General features: G+C 42.1%; 1 protein-coding gene across 1 annotated transcript in view; it reads left to right on the top strand.

Moving 5' to 3' along the window:
• The window catches only part of DOCK2 (dedicator of cytokinesis 2), a 341,484-nt gene that overhangs the window by 29,458 nt on the left and 290,435 nt on the right, over positions 1 to 21,591 (top strand). Inside the window, exons 9-10 of the mRNA XM_048488170.1 lie at positions 7,177 to 7,285; positions 20,768 to 20,838. Coding sequence (XP_048344127.1) covers positions 7,177 to 7,285; positions 20,768 to 20,838 — 180 coding nt within the window. The remainder of the gene's footprint in view (positions 1 to 7,176; positions 7,286 to 20,767; positions 20,839 to 21,591) is intronic.

Genomic DNA, 21,591 nt, shown 5'->3' with positions numbered 1-21,591 from the left:
AATAAATCTGTCCAGAAGCCCGCTTTTAAAGCTATCCAGGTTAGTGGCCCATCACCCACCCTCCTGTGTGGCAGCATATATTCCAAACACCAATCACCACGTTGCGTGAAGAAGTGTTTCCTTTTATTAGTTCCCTAATTCTTCCCCCCCAGCATTTTTTCAATGAATGCCCCCTCTGGTTCTAAGGATATTGTGTGAGAAAGAGAGAAAAATTTCTACTCTGTCGAACATTTTCTACCCCATGCATAATTTTATAGAGGCGTCAATCATATCCCCCCTCAGACGTCTCCTCTCCAAACTAAAGAGTCCCAAACGCTGCAGCATCTCCTCATAGGGAAGGTGCTCCAGTCCCTCAATCATCCTTTGTTGCCCTTCTCTGTGTCTCACTTTTTCTATCTCCCTCAATATAGCACTTTTGAGATCGCGGCGACCAGAACTGGGACACAAGTACTCGTCAGCAGTCTTCGCGGGAATTCGCAGACCACTGCTTTTATATATAAAGAGGCATGACAATCTTTTGCAGTTTTATTATCAATTCCTTTTCCTAATGATCCCCAGCATAGAGTTTCCTTTCACAGCTGCCATGCATTGAGTTGACATTCCCATGGAACTATCAACTAAGACGCCCAAATCCCTTTCCTGGTCTGTGACTGATAGCGCCTGACCCCTGTAAGCGTCAGTATGTGAAGTTTGGATTTTTTGCCCCTATGTGTGCATCGCACTTTACATTTTGCTACATTGAACTGCATTTGCCATTTCTGAGCCCACTCACCCACTGAATTTATCAAGGTCCGCTTGGAGCTCTTCGCAGAATCAACCTTTGGCGGTTCTCACCCACCCCCTACATAATTTAAGTATCATCTGCAAACTTGGCCGCCACGCCACCCACCCCCTACTTCCAGGTCATTTATGGAATAGGGTTCCCAAAGAGCACTGGTCTCCAAAGTGGATCCTTGGGGGACACTCCACTTCCCGACTTATCTCTCCATTGTGAGAACTTCCAGCATTTACACCCACTCTTTGTTTCCTGTCTCTCAACCAAGTTTTAATGAAATCCATAGGAGGACTTCCCCTCTTGATTTCTGTCATTGCTGAGGTTTTTTCTCCAACAAAGTCTCTGGTGAGGGAACTTTTGTCAAAAGCAACTTTTGGAAAACTTCAAGTAGATACCCAATGTCCACCGGTTCACCTCCTGTCCCATATGCCTGTTTACACCCTCAAAGAACTCCTGAAGTAAGCTCTTGTAAAGACAGGATTTGCCTCTGCAAAAGCCATGCTGACTCTTTCTCAGCAGGTGTTTGCTTTTCTACATGTTTTATAATTTTATCTTTAATGATAGATATCTACTAATTTACTCAGGAACGGATGTCAAACTGACTGGCCTGTAATTTCCGGGTCCCCCCCTAGATCCTTTTCTTCTTAAAGATTGGTGGCCGACATTCGGCCATCTTCCAGTCCTCTTCAGGGATGGAGCCTGATTTCCAGGGATAAGTTGCATATTAAAGAGTGGAGAGGAAGATCCAGCAATTTTCCATGCTTGAGCTCTTGTAAGAACTCTTGGATCGAATGCCAGTAATCTTGGGCCAGGGGAGTTTGGTAACATTTAGTTTGTATCAATGGCTGCCAAGAACTTCTTTCCTTGTCTACCACTATCTTCAAGCTAGGTTACCTCGGATTCACCTCCCTAAAAAGCGGATTGGTGAGGGTGCAGGAATGTTCCTCACACTCCTCTTGGAGTCGAAGCACAGTCATGCAAAGGAATTCATTCAAGCTTCTCTGCACCCTCTCCCCTGCCATCTTTTAGCAGCACACCCTTTGTCTTCACTTTGATTTATCCTAGCGGGCCTACCGCTTCCCTTTTGCTGGCTTCCTCATAGCTTTTTTGATGTAAACTTGAAGAACTGTTTGTTGGCTGAAGTCTTGATGTTGCGCAGCCATGCGTTCCTCATAATCCTTTTTTGCCTCCCTTGCACAGCTAACTTGCTTCTCTTTTGCCACCATTTGTAGTTCCCTCTCCATACCCCTTTCTTCATCAGCCAAACTGGGACTTCCATTTTCTAAAAGACATCTTTTCTTTTCTTCTGATAATTTCCTCAACCTCCCTTGTTAACCATGAGTTGGCTTTCTTTTGGACTGGGTGCTGTCCTTTTCTAACCTGTTAGGAACACATTCCAGCTGTAGCTTTTATTGGCCACTGTGTTTTTAAATAACCTCCAAGCATCCTGGACAGTTTTGACTCTCTTGATTTTCCCTTTCAGCTTCCCTGCGCACTATCCCCCTCATCTTTGAGAAATTTCCGCTTTCTTGAAGGCCCGAATGTAACTACAGTTAGTAGTTGCCACTCTGTTAAATGCCAGGAGATACTGAATCTGACGGCATTGTTAGGTGGCTGTTCCCTATCGGCTCAACTACACTGGACTTCCTGCACCAGGTCCTGGAGTCCCAGCCATATAGAATTAGGGGATCTTAGGATCACCTCTCCCCTGGTTGAAGTTCCACAACCATCTGCTCCTAAGCCACAGTCATTTTAGCATATCCAGGAATGCTCTCTCCTTACTATGTCCTGAACATGCATTTTTCCCAGTTTATATGGGAGGATCGTTAAAATCACCCATTACCACTACATTTTGTTTTTGTTGGCGCTCTCTAATTTCTGTTTCCATCTCAGAATCCTCTTGTGCACTTTGGTCAGGGGACGATAATATATTCACTAATGTTAAACTGTCCTTCACACCCTGGTATTGATATCCACAGTGACTCTGTAGGGGAACCAAGCTCCCCTTGCATTGTCTATTTTATGTGATACTATGCTCTCTTTGGATGTAAAGGGAACAACTCCACACCCCAATGCGCCCTGTCCTATCCCTTCCTATAGAGCCTGTAGCCCTGGTAAAAGACAGCCCAAGGTCCCACTGGTTCTCCTGCATTCTGCCACTGTCTCTTTGATATGCCCACTATATCAAAGTCCTCCTTCAAAACGTATTCTACGGGCCTCAGCACATTTTAGGCTCGTGGCTTCTCACTATTAGCATAGAAGTTCACACCTGTATCACCCTGTCTCTGTCCTTAACCTGGGATTTATGTGCTTTACCCTCAAGTCTTTTGTAGACACTATCCCTTGCATCCACATGCACATTGCTATGTTCACCTCGCTTGTATGTGGTTGATTTAGAAAAAACCTCCTCTCTTATGCCCGTATCCCCATAGATACTTTATTATTCCGAACCGAAGTCACCCTCAGCCCCACTGTTGCGAAGAAACTTTCCCCCAGTGATCAGTTTAAAAGCTGTTCTGCCACCTTTTTTAATCGTTGAGCGCCAGCAGCCTGGTTCCTCTTTGGTTAAAGATGAAGCCCGTCCACGTTTGTACAGAGCCTGCCTTGTCCCAAAAGGTTCCCCAGTTCCTGACAAAATCCTGAAACCCTCTGCCTTACACCACCTTCTCATCCAGCGCATTGAGACCCTTGTATCTCCGCTTGCCTGGCCTAAGCCCTGCGCGGCGATGGGCGATGCGATTTGGAGAATGCCACCTTGGAGGTCCTGGACCTTCAACCTGTTTTCCCTAGCTTAGCCTAATTTACAGCTTCCCAGAACCTCCCGGCTTCCACATTTCCTAAATGTCGTTGGTGCCAATATGGGAACCTGACAACTGCTGACTCCAATCCCTGTAGCACTGTCTAAAAAGCCTATCTGAGACGGGGTTAAGCGTGACATCCGCAACCTTCTACCGCCAGGCAGGCGAAGTCACCATAAAGGGGTCATCACGCCTCTCAAAAAACCCAACTCTCTACATTTTCTAATGATCGAATCACCCACTACAAGGGGAGCCCCCCCATCTCCCCGAGGGGTATTCTCAGTATGCGTGAGGATAGCCTTGATCACCAGTTAAGGAAGGGATCCCATCTAAGGGGAGCATCTTCCCCGCCCACCTCCTTGGGGACCTGGCACCCTCCCGTCCCCAAGACGCTTTCATTCTCCATGACATCTGAAGAGATGTCACCCTTGGGAGTGGGACCTGGCTGTTAGGTCCCTGAAAGCCTCGTCCTGTATCACCCTCTCTCTGCAACATCTTTCAGCTCTCTCCAGGTTCTGCCACCTTGGCTTCAAAGTTAGAACGCACCGCGTTCCTTGAGTGCCAGGAGCTCATTGCAGCGAGGGCACACCCACGACTTCTGTCCTAGTGGCAGATAGTCATACATGTGACACTCAGTGCAAAACACTGGAAAGACCCCCTCCCCCTGCTGCCTTTCTGCTTTATATAAGGGCATGACAATCTTTGCAGTTTTATTATTAATTCCTTTCCTAATTATCCCCAGCATAGAGTTTGCCTTTTTCACAGCTGTCATGCATTGAGTTGGCCCATGATTTCTGGATCACTAGTACTGTATTAGAAAACACTAAGAAGAACTTTTTTCTTTATCTTTTTTTATTAAGAAACACAACAACATAATAAATAAAGCTTGTTTAATAAAACAACATAGCTTTTGCATCACAGGATTCAATTCAGTGGAGACTGCTGTGGATCTTTCCCATTTCTTAAATTAGTCAGTTTTATCAGTGATAAATTCCCAAACAGTTTTGTGCCCATTCTTGAATTGACAATGCTGTTTCTTGCTTCCATTGTCTCACAAAGATAATTCTGGCTGGTATGATGAGGTGTAACAAAATAATTGAACAACAAAAGCTCCCATTTACAGAAAAAAACTTAATTAAAAACAAACTTTCATTATATCAAAGCTACCTTGCCAATAACTTTTGTTCATGGGCAAGGCCACCACATGTGGGGAAACCCTCCTCTCAGAACTTTATAATACCAACACTTATCCGATAAATTACCATAAATTTTAACTAGTTAATGAGGTGTAAGATACCACTGATGTAACATTTTAAAGACATTCTCCTTAAACTGAGAAGATATAATGAGTTTAGAGCCAAATGTCAATGTGCTCCAAATCCATTTCCCATATTGTTTGAAAATGTTTATTTGCCAGCTCCATATTGTGAAGGACACTATTTTTTTACCAATAAGTGATCTCCATAATTAATTTTTCTAGTTCCAATTTCTTGCATTTAAATGTAAACCTTTGTATAGCTTTCTTTTCAAGACATTTTTGACATGACAACATTCAAGACCTTCCCTTTCGTCTAGACACTTGGCTAGCGTCTCTGGAAACTCCCTTTCCAGCTGTTGGTTTGAGGGGGTGTGTAGGAGTGAGGTGGTGGGATTACTTTACTACTATTTTTATTTTTGTATAACTGTTATATTATATTTGTGGTGTTTTATTGTGGTGTTTTATTGTGGTTTTTATTGTGGCTTTATTGTGGTGTTTTATTGTGGTTTTATCCTGTGTAAGGTGTGTTTCATAAAAAACATAAAAACGATAATAAAATAATAAAATTACAAAATTATAGGTATCAAAGAGCCTTGCAAGTAGACATCACAAGCTGAATTAAAGAACCATAAATCAATCAATTCTAATAGAGAACTTTCTGATGGAGAAATAAATAAATAAATAAAGTTACTAGGCTCACCTCTCTGTTGAACTGATACAGTATTCAGTGAGAGTGTCTAAATGTAGAATGCGCTTGATTTCATCATGCATTTATTCAGTGATAGGATTGGTCTGTTAATTAGGAGGAAACTGTTTCTCTGTTAGGATGCTAACATGAAAATTGGAAAGCTCTTGACTTTGATGTATAAGAGCCTTGGGCAATTTTTTTGCTTTCCCAAGTTATACTGAAACTCGGTGTGTGTCTCCATTACTGTTTCAGCCCCATCTAATGGTTAGATTAATTTGCTACTAAAGAAGATTGAATCAGCTTTAATGACTGCTGATAAATTTGATAAATAACGTCTGCAGTGCTATCATTATCTAGGCTGAATTTGAAACAGCCCTAACATTGCTGTTAATTAGCAAGCTCTGAACTTGACTCTCTCTCTCTCTCTCTCTCTCTCTCTCTCTCTCTCTTTCTCTTTTGACATTAAGTGTTTGATTTGATAAGGTATATAACAAGTTGATGAATTACTAGATCCAACTTTTGAAAAACTGTTGGGATGTGCTATTGCTTTAGGTTGGCTGATAATTTAGTTTACATATGGCACTAAGTTAGAATCCATGTTTAACGCAGAATTGGATTGTGATGGAGGGTGATGACTTGGCAGTGGATGCCTTAATTGTGCTATAAGAAACCTGATCAGAAAAAGGATGAGTATTTCTTAGACTTTTGCTGTACAGCCTTATTAATGTATGGAATGTGGGACATCCAAACACAGATATTAGGAATAGATTTTTATTTAGGCAAATCATTACTTGATGTTTCCTAAATCTATGGTTTTCTGATGTTGAATGGGGAGGATATAGTTAATAATGAAATAAGCATGCATCTGTGTAGCCAGAAGTTTATTCTGGCTCTGATGACATTTATAATACTAAGTTCAGGACTTCTTGTTCTTTGTGTTGGCACAGTATCTCACTGCCAAATACAATTTCCTAGGCTCCCCCCCCCCCATTTTTTTACTGTTTGTTTTTTAACTAGTGCCATTAGTCAAACAGCTCAGTTCTTCTGTGAATGCTCAGAGATGGACATCTTCATTGCTGTCTGCTTGTTTTCTGTTCCTTGTGAAACTTTCAGCATTCTTTTGTCTTCTTAATAATAAATAACCTCACTTGTCTTTGCATAGTACAACATTGTATACCAAAACCTTCCCTACTTGCCATCTTCTCCCACAGGCCACCAGCACCTTTTCCCTCTTCTTTTCCCCACTTCTTTTCCCTCCTGTTGTCTATTTTATACTGCTCCCTTGGCTATTACATGTATATTCTCTCAGCAGAAGCCTCCTGCTCCCTGAAATCTGGTTCGAGGTAAGGGATAGGTTTTCAGAAAAGTTTGTGTTGGCATCTGTTGCAGGCAATTGAAATACATAAAGCTGCACCTCCTAGCAAGAAGTTGGATTAGATGATCCACCATGATCCTTCTTGCCTAAAGTTTTTGACAGTGTATTTTTCAAAGATTTTTAACAAAGGAAAATGTTGTTCATGTTTTTATTTGGAATCCTTGAATGATTCGAGTCATGTTAGATGTGTCTTTGGAAGTTTATGCCCATGCATCTGATAGTAGAATAGACAAAGTGAAATGGAGCTGTGCTTTCTAATGCAAATATGGTGTGTTTTTTCAGGCTATATGAAGGAAAAGAACTGACAGAATTTGAAGAAGCTATGAGGAAGCTCTTTGAATCTATTAACAACCTTATGAAAAGTCAACATAAAACAACAATTTTATTACAGGTTTGGCTCTTCTGCTTTTTTTGTCTTTGGGAGAGATTATATGGAAGTCCATTTGTAGATTGGTTGACTTTGGTTTCTTCTATACTAGCAGCGGCAGGGTCCGATGGTTCCAATTTGTCCAGTTGTTTGACATACTTTCCAGTTTATTCAATTTAAGGATGTGTACAGAATCCTTGGATTTTTAATGTATTGTCAAAGGCTTTCATGGCAGGATTCAACTGGTTGTTGTGGGTTTTCCGGGCTGTGTGGCCGTGGTCTGGTGGATCTTGTTCCTAACGTTTCACTTGCATCTGTGGCTGGCATCTTCAGAGGTGTATCACAGAGGGAAATCTGTTACAAACTGTGTCCAAACAGCCACAGATGCAGGCGAAACGTTAGGAACAAGATCCACCCGACCACAGCCACACAGCCTGGAACACCCACCAGAACCACTTGGAGATTTAAATTCCATAACTCTTGATCTTCCTGGCTTCTGAAATCTGCTGGGGGTTTGTGGGTGGGTGGTGGTTAACTGACTGGTTACGATCAGTATTTAATGCCTTCTTGAGAGCTGTGGTTTTCTCAGCCTTCCAACAAGTTAAGATATACCTGCTACTAAAGAAGTCTACCATGGACTCGAGACATTCCAATAACTATCATCCAGTCTCAGATGTTCCATTCTTGAGCAAGGCGATTGAATGGTTGGTGGCTAGATGATTTCAAACATTCCTGGATGAAGCAGATTGTATGTATCCTTTCCAGTCTGGTTTCAGGCCTGGTTATAGGACTGAAACAGCCTTTGTTATCCTGGTGGATGACCTGGGCAGATATATGGACAGAGGGAGTGCGACTCTGTTGAGTTCATCCAGAGATTTGGGATGGGTTGTCAACAATATGTGGATGACACTCAGTTATATTTCTCTTCTGGCTGATCCCAAGGAAGCTGTAGAAACTAGTACCTATAGAAAGTTTTGGAATAGACGTGGGCTAATAAACTAAAGCTTAATTGGGACAAGACAAAAATGTTACTGGCACACAGAAAGTCTGACCCAGAACTTAAGATGGCACACTTTCTAATAAGGTTGCGCTTCTCTTGAAGGAACAGGTCTGTAGTTTGTGGGTGCTCTTGGATCCAGGTATACTGTTGGATAAACAGCTGACAGCTCTAGACAAGAGTGTATTTTAAGAATCATCTCATACTGTGTCTTTTAAACTTCAAAGACACATCCGGATTTTTTTTTAAAAAAATGGTATGTTTGTGAAATTTCCAGGCAAAACTAACTTCATTTATGTACTTTAAATGCTGAAATGGTGGGCCGGTGTGATGCAAATAGAGGAAACATCTGTTGGAAACCTTCAGCAAGTGGCGGGTGGCACAAAAAATCTCTGCAGCAGCAGAAAATGGCGAAAAAATGGTTATTTTTCCACACCCTGTAGACCAAAAAAAGTGAAAATGGTTCTTTTTTATAACATCTGCAAGGTAGGGCTGAGAGAGCTCAGATGAACTGTGACTTGCCCAAGGTCACCCAGCTGGCGTGTGTGGGAGTGTACAGGCTAATCTGAATTCCCCAGATAAGCCTCCATAGCTCAGGCAGCAGAGCGGGGAATCAAACCCGGTTTCTCCAGATTAGAATACATCTGCTCTTAACCACTGTGCCACTGCTGCTAATAGTTTTTTAAGATGTGTTTTTATTATGTATGTTTTTAATTTGTTAAGCCACCTTGGTGGCCCTGATGAGACCAGAAAAATGGTGTATAAATTAAGTAAGTTAGTAAATAAATAACCACGGGAAGTATATAGCTGGGGAAAATAAAGCCCTGCAATGGACTGGGTCTTTTTAACAGAACAATTACCCATGCATTTGGCTCCACGTATTTGGTGTGACTTGAAAGATATTATCTATTTAAACACATTGTCTGGTTCTTATGGATGTAGCTGAAGATCTGAGAGAAGCTTCCTGCATTAAGGATGTTTATTGAAAGCAAGGATCTGAACTTAAGGGAGTAGAAACAGTCATTAGAGGGAAAATAAATAAAGGAGAGTTGTTAGGATTTCAGCTGCTGTGTTTTATTCTTTGTATGTACCTTCACAATTCAGAATATTATATTGAAGTGCTTAAGGTTTGATATGAATATCCCTCTTCTGGGCAAGTTTGCAATTTCCATGCTTTGCTGAAGAAGCAGTCCACAGTGAAATGGGGGACATCCAGAAAATCCCATCCATTGTTTACTGTGACCACTCCACTGACAGTGCCATGTGAACACTCTTTTTGACCTGTTGTGAGACACACTTGTAGCTAAACTTACAGCATTCATTCCCTACTGGGATATATAGCATGCTTGCTGGCTGTGTGTTTATGGCTGTTTCCGCACAGTCCAAATATCCCAGGTTGAGCAGGGGAAATATCCCGGTTTGGGCAAGAAGTTCGCACAGTTCCCAATCCTAAAATGGGTTTGTTCCACAATGTTTCCCTCATCCCAGGTTTTTCAAAAACGGCTAAAATGTTGATCTTTTCCCAAAATCCTGCATTGAATAGCTTCCATGAGAAGGCCATGTTGAGACCAGCAAATTTCCCACTCCACCGCCTGATCTCATTTCTGCTGAGTTGCAGCCCACCCTTTCCAAAATGTTCCCCAAGCAAGTTTTATGCCCTTTGACAGCTCTTCCAGGAGCTAGGCAGGAGCTAGCCGCTCTGAGCCCTTCAGGGATAGGGTGGGGTACAAATATAATTGAAATGAAATGAAAGTGAGCCCATGTGGGAAAGCATGACACTCGCCCCGTTCTACCTCCCTCTTGCCAAGTGCAACTCCCTAGCCGAGCCGCAGCCAGCCCAGTCCTGCAGCTCCCGGCTTATGTTCCCAGTGGGATCCTGGGATGAGAGGGGTGGGGAAGTGCCTGCCTGGCAGGATGCTCTCACCACATGACAGCCCCAAAGACTAGTCAAATGTTATTTGGTATGGGGGGGAGTGTCTCATGCTGTGGTTTCCTGCACACCTTCAAATGTGGAAGGGACATAGTGCTCTGCCCAGCATTGGTCAAAAGTTTTTACTTTGTATAGCACAACATGCTTGCCCTGTTGCTCACTGCACCAGCTATTTTCCAAAGCTAGAGAAAAGGTGTGTGGGTGTGAGACCTGCTTGGTTTTCCTGCAGTTGCTGTGGATCTGTCAATCAGAAGCATTCCTTTGGGAGGGGGGAAGAGCTGATCAGAATGCAGCACACCGGGGATATTCAAGCATGCGTGCTGCATCTACGTTGTAAAAACAAAAAAAGCTGGGCTTGTGCGAAAGAGATTGGAGTAATTCCTCCCGGTCTTAACTTGACTCTTTCACAGAAATGGGCACCCGTGCGAAGGGAGAAACCGGGATAAAATAGACACAGATTTTTAAACACCAAATGTAACCCGGTATAATTATGCTGTGTGAAATCAACCTATGTTTTCTTCTTGTTGTGTTTGTTCTTTGCATACTTGTTATATGGTTGCACTGTGGCACATATTATAATAGTCACAAACTGAGTGCTTGATACTTTATGGTTGCTGTTTTACAGCCAACTGCCAGTAGCCTGGGTGTAGTTAATTGATTCTGTGTTGAATGTGTGTTTTGAGATAAAAGGGCTGAGTTCAAGAGAGGAATAATTAAAAGATGTATTTATAGGATTGTGAGCATTGAAAATAACAGGGCTTCATGATATTATAAGGGAATGATAATAAAAAGTGAAAAATCACAGCATTCTTCATAGGATAGACCCACACCAAGGCAATTCTTGTGGTTATGCTAAAATATTCAAAGGCCACTATTTATAAAATTCCCCACCTTCCCCTGGCAATGGAGCAATGTAAATATTCTCATGAATTGGATCCATCACAAGTAAGCTACATGTGATATACCCAGTGCTATTGTTTTAAATCCTGTAGGAACATTCAAGGGGAAGTTGACCTAAAGACGAAAGGGCATTGGTCTTTAATGTTATACAAGTCCACAGAAAACCATTTCCCATAGCATTAGCGCAGGGCTCTCCAACCTTTCTAAGCACACAGGCCTTTCTAAGCACACAGTGACTTTCCTGGTATCACAATGAATCTCCTAACTTCATAGATAAGTTCACCTTATTTTATTTATTTATTTATTGTTTGGACTTTTATACCGCCCCATCCCCGAGGGGCTCTGGGTGGTGTACAACATAAAATATAATTATAAATAAGTTACTAAAACATTTAGCACACAGCAATAAAAACTGCCAACCCCATTTTTAAAATCTTCCCCAGGAGAGGGGGACGGGTAAAGTCCCATTATTAGGATTACAGGGTCTAGATGTAAAGAGAGAGCCAACTGGGGGGACACCATTTCGGCAGCTGGTCCCTTCAAAGGCCCGGCGGAACAACTCCGTCTTACAGGCCCTGCGGAACTCACTGAGGTCCCACAGGGCCCGGACAGCCGGAGGAAGGGTGTTCCACCAGGCCGGGGCCAGAGCCGTAAAGGCCCTGGCCCACATGGAGGCCAGCCGCATCATTGAGGGGCCAGGGACCACTAATAAATTGGCCTCCAGGTTGAGAAATTTCTGGAGATTTGAGGATGAAGCCTTAGGAGGATGAGGTTTGTAAGGGAAGTGACCTCAGCATAATGTAATACCATAGACTCCACCCTGCAAAGCAGCCATTTTCTCCAGGGGAACTGATCTCTGTTATTTGGAGATCAGTTGTAATTCTCGATAATTTCAAGCCCTCACGTGGAGGTTAGTAACACTAGTTATCCTGGAATAAATGACCATTTTGGGGGATGGAATCTAATTATGCTTTCCTCGTCAATCCTCACCTTCTGCAGGTTCCACTCCTCAAATCTCTTGGAATTTTCTAACCTAGAGTTGACAACCCTATCTCCTTTCAACCCAGTATTCAACATGCCTTTACTTCCCCATCTTAAATTTTCCATTTCCTCTCCCCTAGCCTCTGTCTTGGGAAATGATAGTCTTTCTCCATAGTGGGTACCAAAGCAGCTTACATTAGTCTCTTCCTATATATCTACACAACAACCCTGCAAGGTAGGTTAGGATGAAAGTTTGTGACTGCTCCAAAATGACCAAGTGAACTTTCATATCAAGGTGGGGATTTGAACTGGGGTCTCTCAGACCCTACTCTAGCTTCCATAGGGTGGCTGGTATTAAACAGTAGCAAGTGGCCTGACCTACTTGAGTTATGCAAATTGGATAGTATCCAATAGAGTTGTCAGGTCCCCCCAGACCAAGCCCCAGGCCCCACCACCCGGCCTCAGTGCTTATAAAAGCAGCTCTCTGAGGCACGGACAACAGTCTCTTCTGACTCCCCCAGAGGGGAGGGCAGAAGGGACTGCCGGCTGCTGGCTGGGAGGGGGCAGGGAGGGCAGGGCATAAGAGACTGCCGTCCCCAGCCTTGGAGAGCTGCTTTTATAAGCATGGGGGAGGGGCTTGAGGAGGTGTGGCCACACTCCCAGAGGCGGGTGTGTGTGTGGCCTTGCCCCCTGAGCCCCACCCCCTGAACCCACCCCATAAAAAATCTATACTTATGTCACCGCCTCCCCTGCCTTTTACTGACAAAAACCAAAGGTTGGAATGCTGAGATTGCCTAACAGCCACTGACATAATCCATTGCTTAAAGATATAGGCACTACTTTTTTTCCTTTTTGAGATGTTTAAACCACCCAGTCAGTGTTCCCTGTAAGCCACATGGCTGCCCAGGTTGATGTCGTGCAGTTCAGGTGGCCGCTAGCAGAGGGAGCTTCTGCATGTGGGTCAGTTCCATGCAGAGGTAGGAAATGTTCATGCAGTTAGAGGGACTGTTGCACCCATTTTAAATATATATATTTATTTGTTCATGCAGTTAGAGGGACTGTTGCACCCATTTTAAATATATATATATATATTGTTTTCACAGTTCCATTCACCAAATTTAAATATCCAAAGATTTGACTGACTTTACTATTTGAATATAAAATTGAGATCTCAACTACTATATTATTTGCAGAAGATGTGGAAGTACATCCAGATTTACTTTAAGAAATCCACACAGCATTAAAACACTCAAGTCAATCTAGATTCTCACAGTGTTGTGAAGTCTTATAACTAATTACATCTCATTGTTGAAATCTGGACAATCAATCAGTTTCCAAAGGTGCATAGCTGGGAATTAGGACAAGAATAATCAATTACAACTTGAATCCCATTGTGCTCTTCATCTTCAGTGCTTAAAATCTGCAGGCTGGAATACAAGGTGATAATTTGAAATGGTGACAGTGAAAACAAATTAGGTTTAAATTTTATATGTCTCTTTTCAAAAAGTAATTTCTGCACTGTATTTTAAGTAGCTTGGAAACCAGAGAGTATTCTAATTGGCAATAGTGAAAGGTCAGTATATAAAAAAAGCTTTATACATAATAATCCTTTTTAGTAATCTCCCACTCTAGAAAGAACAGAAGTAGTTTTTGCTTTGTGGCATGATTGTAAAGCAAAGCAAATATTGTTTTGTTGAAGTTTCTGATTTCACTTGGCTTTATAGTTTTGAACAAGTGATAGCTCATGCAGAGATGATTTTGAAGGTATAGCTGTCTAGATGACAAAACTTTCTTATGCGTGCTCAAAAACAGTAAATTACAATCAGCAAATAAATATTTTAAGAACACAGTGGGATATGTTGGAAACGCAAGAAAAGGAAACACCACTTTTAAGTCACATTTCTGAAGCAGAAAAAGATAAGGTATGAGATATGTTGGAGATCAGCACTAAAATGGAAATGCCACAGCAGTGTGCATATGAACGGAGTGTTAATGAAATCAGCTGATCACTTTGATGATAAAACTAAGTTAAGCTCAGAGAAATTACAGAATTTAAAAGTTCATTGCAGAAGTTTTTCCTTCCCATAGTTCTCTAAAAACTATTTCTAATTTCTAGTTGTCATGCTGTCCTTAAAGGAATCTGACGATGTGCTGATAAAACCCCCGTTTGTTTCTTTCCAATCTTTAAACAATTATTACCTTGCTCTGGAAAACAAAATTGTCCTTACTAACACACTTTTTAAAAAATCCATCAACTTGAGTGTCAGTGGAGAAAAAAAGGAAAGGTTTTCAAAATTAATTTTTGTTTAACATCATGAATATGGAGTTCACATCTCCTTACCCTAGTGCCATCAGGGACAGCTGTAGCCATCAGGGACACAAACTGACTCTGCTGCCAGACTTCATGTAACATAGAACCCATATGTTACACAATGGCAAGGAAGTGGTCAAACAAATCTCTGCAAGCAACTTGATGACGTTTGTTTATTCATTTAGATACTGATTTTTTCCACACTAGTTCAAAACATATCTTGCCACCAAACACTACATTTTTTCTTAGAATTCTGCACTCCCCATCCCCGTTGTTTGATTCCAGAAATTTATCTTCATTTTACCTCCACTGTTTTCCTGAGCAATTTTACTGTGCATTTTTTTCTTAACTTTTTCATGCGGTCATGGTGAATTGGTGTTTATTTCCGCACTCCCCCAACACCTGACCCTTATCCATGCCCCATGTGGTGACCCATCTTCCTTTTCAGCTATTTTTCCTTGGTAAGTATTTTTCTCCTTCCCTTGTTCCCCTGTTCATGGCCACTGTTTTTGTTACTCTCCTCTCCATTTCCATCCACTCCATCCATTCATTTTCACCCTTGAATTTTTAAAATTTTTCAAGACAAGATTAGCAATAAAGCCCTGGTACAAATAGATGCATGAGTTCTATGATAATCCTCCCCATTGCTGTGGAAAAGGGCCAGGAATTCATGGACACTGGGGTGCATATTAGCGCATGTTGAAATGCATTAATATGCACATTTATCCTCACATGTAAACATAAAAATACCAATGTCATTAAAGGAATGTGAATGGAGACCCCGCCAAATCTGTTGCCAACTTTGGTAAACTTCCACATGTTGTCCCTTACAGTGTCATGGCATGCTATGCATTCTGAAGGCATCCCTCCCACCTTTCATACTTTTTTTCTCTAGAAAGTAGAAAAAAATTAATTGGGTTGCTCTCTCAAGTGTGCCATAGCTCAATGGTTCGATGGTGCTTGTGTGCAGACAAAAGTGAAATGGGGCTCTAGTTTTTTTATGGGGGGCACGCAGATATGCCTAATGGTGGATTGTTTGGGGCATTCATTTTGAGTAATCTTTTCCAAACGAAAAGTGATAGAAGAAGCACATGTGTGCAAGACAAGCTACGTTTCCTGAACAGGCCAATCACAGTGGGTTGTAATTGCCTCAACCAATGGGAAGGTGTTTTTGAGGGTGGAAACTTTGAAAGCAGGGTTTACCACTTCTGATATTGAGACAAATTATTGGTTTATTCATTTTATTGGATTTAATATTCTATTCTTTCCCAGCCTAATGACTAGGTTCAGAGCAGCTAGTAAGATCATCTGGGAAATACATCTGAAAAATCCAATGAGACATCAATATCAATACAATCAATTGATGGAAAATAACAACAGTAAAACATTAAAATTCCTATTCCAGGTGGCATTTGGTCAATTTTAAAAAACAATTTAAAGTGCTAATGGGGGGGGCACCTATAACCAGTCTAATACCCTCTTTTCCCATTCCATTTCAGATTTATATCAAATAGGGAGGGGAGGGGCAAATTGGGAGGCTAGCAGAGTTGGAAAAAACCATTGCTGCTTCAATCAAAAGCCGAGTGGAACATCTCAGTCTTGCAGGCCCTGTGGAACTGAGCTAAGTCTCTCATGGTCCTGGTCTCAACTGACAGAGAGTTCCACCAGGCTGGGCCCAGAGCCAAAAAGCCCTGGGCCTGGTTGAGGCCAACCAGACATTCTCGTATGTATCGTGATTCTTCGGTCAATGCCAGCCTATAAAAACGTATGACTCTCCTTCTCAGAAAACAGTTTTTATCAACCACACTAGCGGGACCCAGCCACACGTTGCTGTGGCAATTGTCCTTCTCATCACAGTCCGCAACCCACACAGATGTCCATGCAGGTCCAATGATCCACAGCATAGCCTTTTGGGGTGGTCAAATGGAATCCCTCTTTCCCTTTTCAATTCACATTGTTATATGGTGGTGCCTTGTGTTTTTAATATAAGGTAACCCTTTCCATTCCACAACGGAACTGTCCAGAGTGCGAATCCTGCTGTCTATGAGGCTGGTTGACACGCACAGTCCTGGCTTGGGTAAGGCAGAACTGGGGCAAGGAGGCTATCCCAGTCAGGCAGCAGAGGCAGGGTGGTGAGGCGCTCAGATCGAGGCTACAGTCTCCCTGGGGTTCTTAGAAGGGCCATGTGCAAGAAGAAGCTGGAGCCAGTAGTGTTGGCTCTCGCTTCCCCACCTCCTGTGGATTTTCTTAGAAGAAAAAGGCAAACTCCAGCTAGCTTTTAGTAAAAGAGAACTGTGGTGAATATGGGTGAGAAAGTGGGTAAGTGGTGGTTGGATGTGAGGGAGGGGATAGTGAGGTGTGTGAGGATGAGCTGGATGTGTATTGTGTGGTAGCAGTGGGTGAGGCACAGAGAATGAAAGTTACCTGTGTGTGTGGGGGGGGGGAACCCCACCTGACGTCTCACACGGCAAAGTGTGTATGTGTTTCACTTCCACTCGTATTACCTACCAGTATTACCTATTTACTGTTTTCACTGCTCATCTCTGCCCATCTGCACGAACATTCTAAGCCCTCATACCAAGCCCTCAGGCCACAGACAGACAGGCTGCATGAACATTCTAAGGGTGACAGTTAAACAGAGCCAGCTTCATTGGCTGGTGCGCCAGGAAAAAGAAGTTTTACCTGGCTCAGGTATGGACTTTTGGCGATTTGAAGGTCCCATTACCTGCCTGTAACAGGGAGGAACGTCATGTGAAAATTTGGGGGCGATCCGTCCAGCTGTTTTGGCGTTAGGGAGTGACTAACAAAGTCACTGTTTGCTTTTTATATATATATAGATGATAAATCGGCCGCATGACTAAATCCAGGTATGCCTGAACATAGAATCTATGATTAAATAGTGCATGAGCTACTGATTCGATTAAGTTATCAGGGGGGAGTATCTGGTGTGATCATCATGACTGATGTGACACCTGCCACCTGAACAAATTGCTTTCAGTGTGGAAAAGGTTTATGTAAATAGAGGAACACAGGAAACAACATTGCAAAAGGAGGCATGCTGACAAAAAACACGGAATATGATTCCAAACATCTGAAATTGATGTGTAAAATCTGGTGTAATTGAAGCATGCAGAAAAGGCCAAAAAGTTATGCTTTAGCCTGGCACCTAGAAGAAACTAAAGTATTAGGCAAGCCATAAGGGAGAAGATATTCCAAATGCAAGGTGCCATCTTGTGTAGTCACCACCTGAAGGTGGGGGCATAGAGAGCAGGGATTTAGAGGCAGATCTTAACTGGCATACTGGACAGTGTGGCAGGAGTTGGTCCTTCAGGTACCTTGGAGCCAAGCCATTTAGAGCCTTTAAGGTAAAAACCAGACCTTTTGAATTGTGCATGGAAACAGATGGGTCTTTTATCATGGGATGATGCTGTGACAGTAGCATTTTCAAATGATCCAGCAAAATGTGACTAGAGATGTGACTATAAGCTTATGGAGAGTTATCATAATTGTGGATTCTAAATCAGCAGGAATTTGAGCCATTTTATGTGCCTTGTAAATTTATCACAGTGAGCTCCTAAAATTCCCTGAAATAGTGAGGAGAGAAGCCAGGGGCAGGTGATTGCTCCCAAAGGAACTTCACTGGGGATTGCAAGCTGTGAAACAGCTCAACGGCCAGCTATCTGCCAGTATGGTAAACTTCTTCATCATTATCAGTGCCAGTTAATATGCATGATAATATTACCCATTTTCATTTGGGTATGCATCCATCTGTATTTTAAACATCAACTGTCTTGTGTCATCGGCCATCCACTGGAGAGCAATGAATCTTCAGGGGATAAGCAGAGCCCAGCAAGCCCAGACCAGGTTGGGAACCAATAAGGACAGGGCTTGGAGCAGCCAGGTCCCTGCAGGCTTTACAGAGTGAACAACAGCCATGTCAAAACTCAGAGCCAGAAGCGCTTACAGAAGCAGGCCATGCACCCTGCTCTGCTCCTACTGCAGTGACAGAGGGAGTCGTTGCATGTTAAATGAAGAAGCACATGCCTGCTAGCTCACAGAAGGCACCTTCAGGAGGGGGAGCAGTGTCTTCACAGGATGAAGCCTCTCATGCTGGAAAAGCCTGTATCTAGCAGGTTAACAGAATATCCCGGCCTGGAGGGAACAAAGCTCGTGACTGCTGCACTTCCTCTGACTTTTGGATTCTGTGCACTCTGATCCTGGGACCGAACTTCTGACCTGAAACCTGATTCACAGATTGGACTCAGCTCCCTGCTGTAACCTGATATCTTTGCCTGGCAGCTCAAGCCGAGACATCTTGTTTCGTTACCTTCAACTCCTTGTATACCAATAGCCAAAAGGGTCCTGTGAGCAGGAAGGTTATGGAGCCGTGTTTAGCATACAAGGCATTTTCTCATTCTAGAAATAGATTAGGATTTCAAATAATTCTGGCTAAGCTTACTTGGTGATTCAAATGCTTACACTACCTTCTTTGCCAGTGCAAATGCATTGGTGCAGGAGCTAATATGCTGGCAGCAGGATGCAGCCCAAACCCAGAAGCTGCTGTACACCTCAATGCATGTCCACTGTGGGAGCCTGCACAGTTGGGGGCAGTCTGGGGAATTCCTAGGGATGGTGGAACCAATGTTAGTTGGCTTCCACAGGGCTTTCTCCTTTTACTCTCCCTGGGGATGTAGGCCACGTTTAGTATGCCATTGCCCAATGGACAGTGGTAGAGGTTTTCAGGTCAGCTGAGGAGTTTTTCAGTTTTCTATGCTCCCTGTGCTGCCTGGTAAACTGTAGTTCTTCAGTAACACTGTAAGAGAATAATGTGATTAGAATAGATTAACATAATTTCACCATTCACAGTTAACAATCAGCATTGTGGTGAAATAGCGAGAGTGCCAGAATTGAACTGGCTTGTTGCAGTCATGAAGCTCACTGGATGACCTAGTCCAGTCACCAATTCTCAGATTATTTATTTATTTAAAGCATTTATTTCTTATGGAGCTCAGGTTGGCTTACAATATTGACAAAATGCATGAGATAAAATACATAAAAATAAAAAAATAAAAATCAATGTAGGACTTCTAGTAACGTAATCAAATACGGTCTGATCTCATACTGCTGATATGAGCTTAACATAGTGGTGGAGCTGGTGGTCAGTGGGGAAGATGTGTTCCTTCACTTGAGAAAAGTATGGAAAATGTTAGTGATGTAAAAATATCCCCTCCCAATGACATTTATAAAATGTAATCCTTAGGGTACGTTAGGTGCTCCAATGCAGTGGTTCTCAACCTGTGGGTCGCGACCCCTTTGGGGGTTGAACGACCCTTTCACAGGGGTTGCCTAAGACTCTCTGCATCAGTGTTCTCCATCTGTAAAATGGATAAATGTTAGGGTTGGGGGTCACGACAACATGAGGAACTGTATTAAAGGGTCGCGGCATTAGGAAGGTTGAGAACCATTGCCCTAATGCATGGCACATGTAAAGCAATAATACCCAGGTAGCTTTTTTTGTAAATCTGTTAGCTGTATGGATTAGAAAGGTTGGCACAGTAGCTTTAAAAGACCTAAAAACAGGTGGAGGAAAGCAAAGTAAAGCTTGTGATTTGTCCACTAGCGTTAATTATTCATGGTGGATCTGTACTAGGAATTATAAGCACATGGTAACATCACCTTTTGTACTAAAGCAATATTATCAATACCCAGTTCTGTTTGCTTGAAAAACATAGCTCTGTGTCACTTCCTGTGACATATTATATAATCTTATAGTGTACTATAGAAGTCATATGCAGCATTCCGCTTGTACTGCCTTTCCATAATCACTTTTTCAGTGAATACAAACTGAATAAAAATTGATTATGGCTTTGTCATTTCTTTTGTGCCAGGTATTTAGTCTTTGTTCTCAAATCAGAAAAAAAGGCTCATTGCCTGTTACCTTGGTTGTTCTAACAAATCTGAATGAACTAGCTGTAATTGGTATCTTGTATCTTTCATATTCATAAATTTGTGGTGATAGAATCAGCTTAATATTAATGCTATCTTGCGAATGGCAGATACATATATTAAATGCTCGTCTCATAAATATGCAACATCTTTGTCATGGATAATGTGTTTAGATGATTTGCATGTCATATGACTTTGTCTATTTAAATCATAACTGAGTGGAAGCCAATTCAGCTGGTTTGTTTCGAGTTTATTCTGTGGTGATGCCTGTAGTACCTGCTATGTTTTGACTTCACAGTAGTAGATCATTGTTGAATTTTCCATTTAACTATGTAGTCCTGATTCTGAACAAATATGTGTATGATTAAGCAGCAAGTTCCATAAGATTTATCCTGCAGTCATTTATGAAATAAATAATGATCGTGCTTTTTCCCCATACAGGTGGCTGCCTTGAAATATATTCCATCTGTTCTCCATGATGTAGAAACAGTATTTGATGTCAGGTTACTTAGGTGAGCTAATACTAATAATTCAACAATATGTAGATGATTAGATGCCTCCATGCTAGCTGTAATATTTTGCATACCTAGGGTGCATTGCAAACCATTATTAATGCAGTTGTAACAGATACCAGGTTTAAATCAGGTGATAAAGTTTGTGTAAGAAACTTTAATAGAAAACATGGTGAACCTAACCAATGGGTTTCTCACAGTCTGTATGTAGAAAGTTGTATCATTAAGCTTTTCTTCTAGCGAAGGCAGATCTGACCTCACATTTGTCTTCCTCAATTGCCTCTTTTAACTATTGAAAAGACATTTCTGAGGGAAGGGGGACCACAACAACAAAAGCCATATAAATATTAATGCTGTGCAGAAGAAGGGGGCTGGCGTGAGTTCTTCACCACCTTCAATCGCAATAGAATGCAACCCTGAACATTGAGTTTTTTAAATACTCAGAATAAAAAAACATGATAATAGGTCAGATCCAGGCTAAATTTTCTGTTAACAGAAGGATTGGGATCATTTCCACCATTTCCCCCTTTCTGCTACAGATACCTGATTTGCTTCTCATGCCATTTCTGAGATTTCCTTGTCCCCTGGGCACTGCTATTTGGGGAGTTCAGTGGGCTGCAGTGGGAGACAAGGAAGCAGCAACATTTTGTTCTGCTGACATGTTTTGTGTGAATGAAGAATTTAGTCTGAATCCAACTGAACGTGAATAAAATGTTCTGATTAATGTATTATGAGGAAGGGATATTGTTACTG

Source organism: Sphaerodactylus townsendi, linkage group LG03 (assembly GCF_021028975.2).
Source record: "Sphaerodactylus townsendi isolate TG3544 linkage group LG03, MPM_Stown_v2.3, whole genome shotgun sequence".
NCBI classification, from domain to species: Eukaryota; Metazoa; Chordata; class Lepidosauria; order Squamata; family Sphaerodactylidae; genus Sphaerodactylus; species Sphaerodactylus townsendi.
The sequence above is the reverse complement of the archived record's forward strand: the minus strand, read 5'-3'. Positions and strand labels throughout refer to the sequence as shown.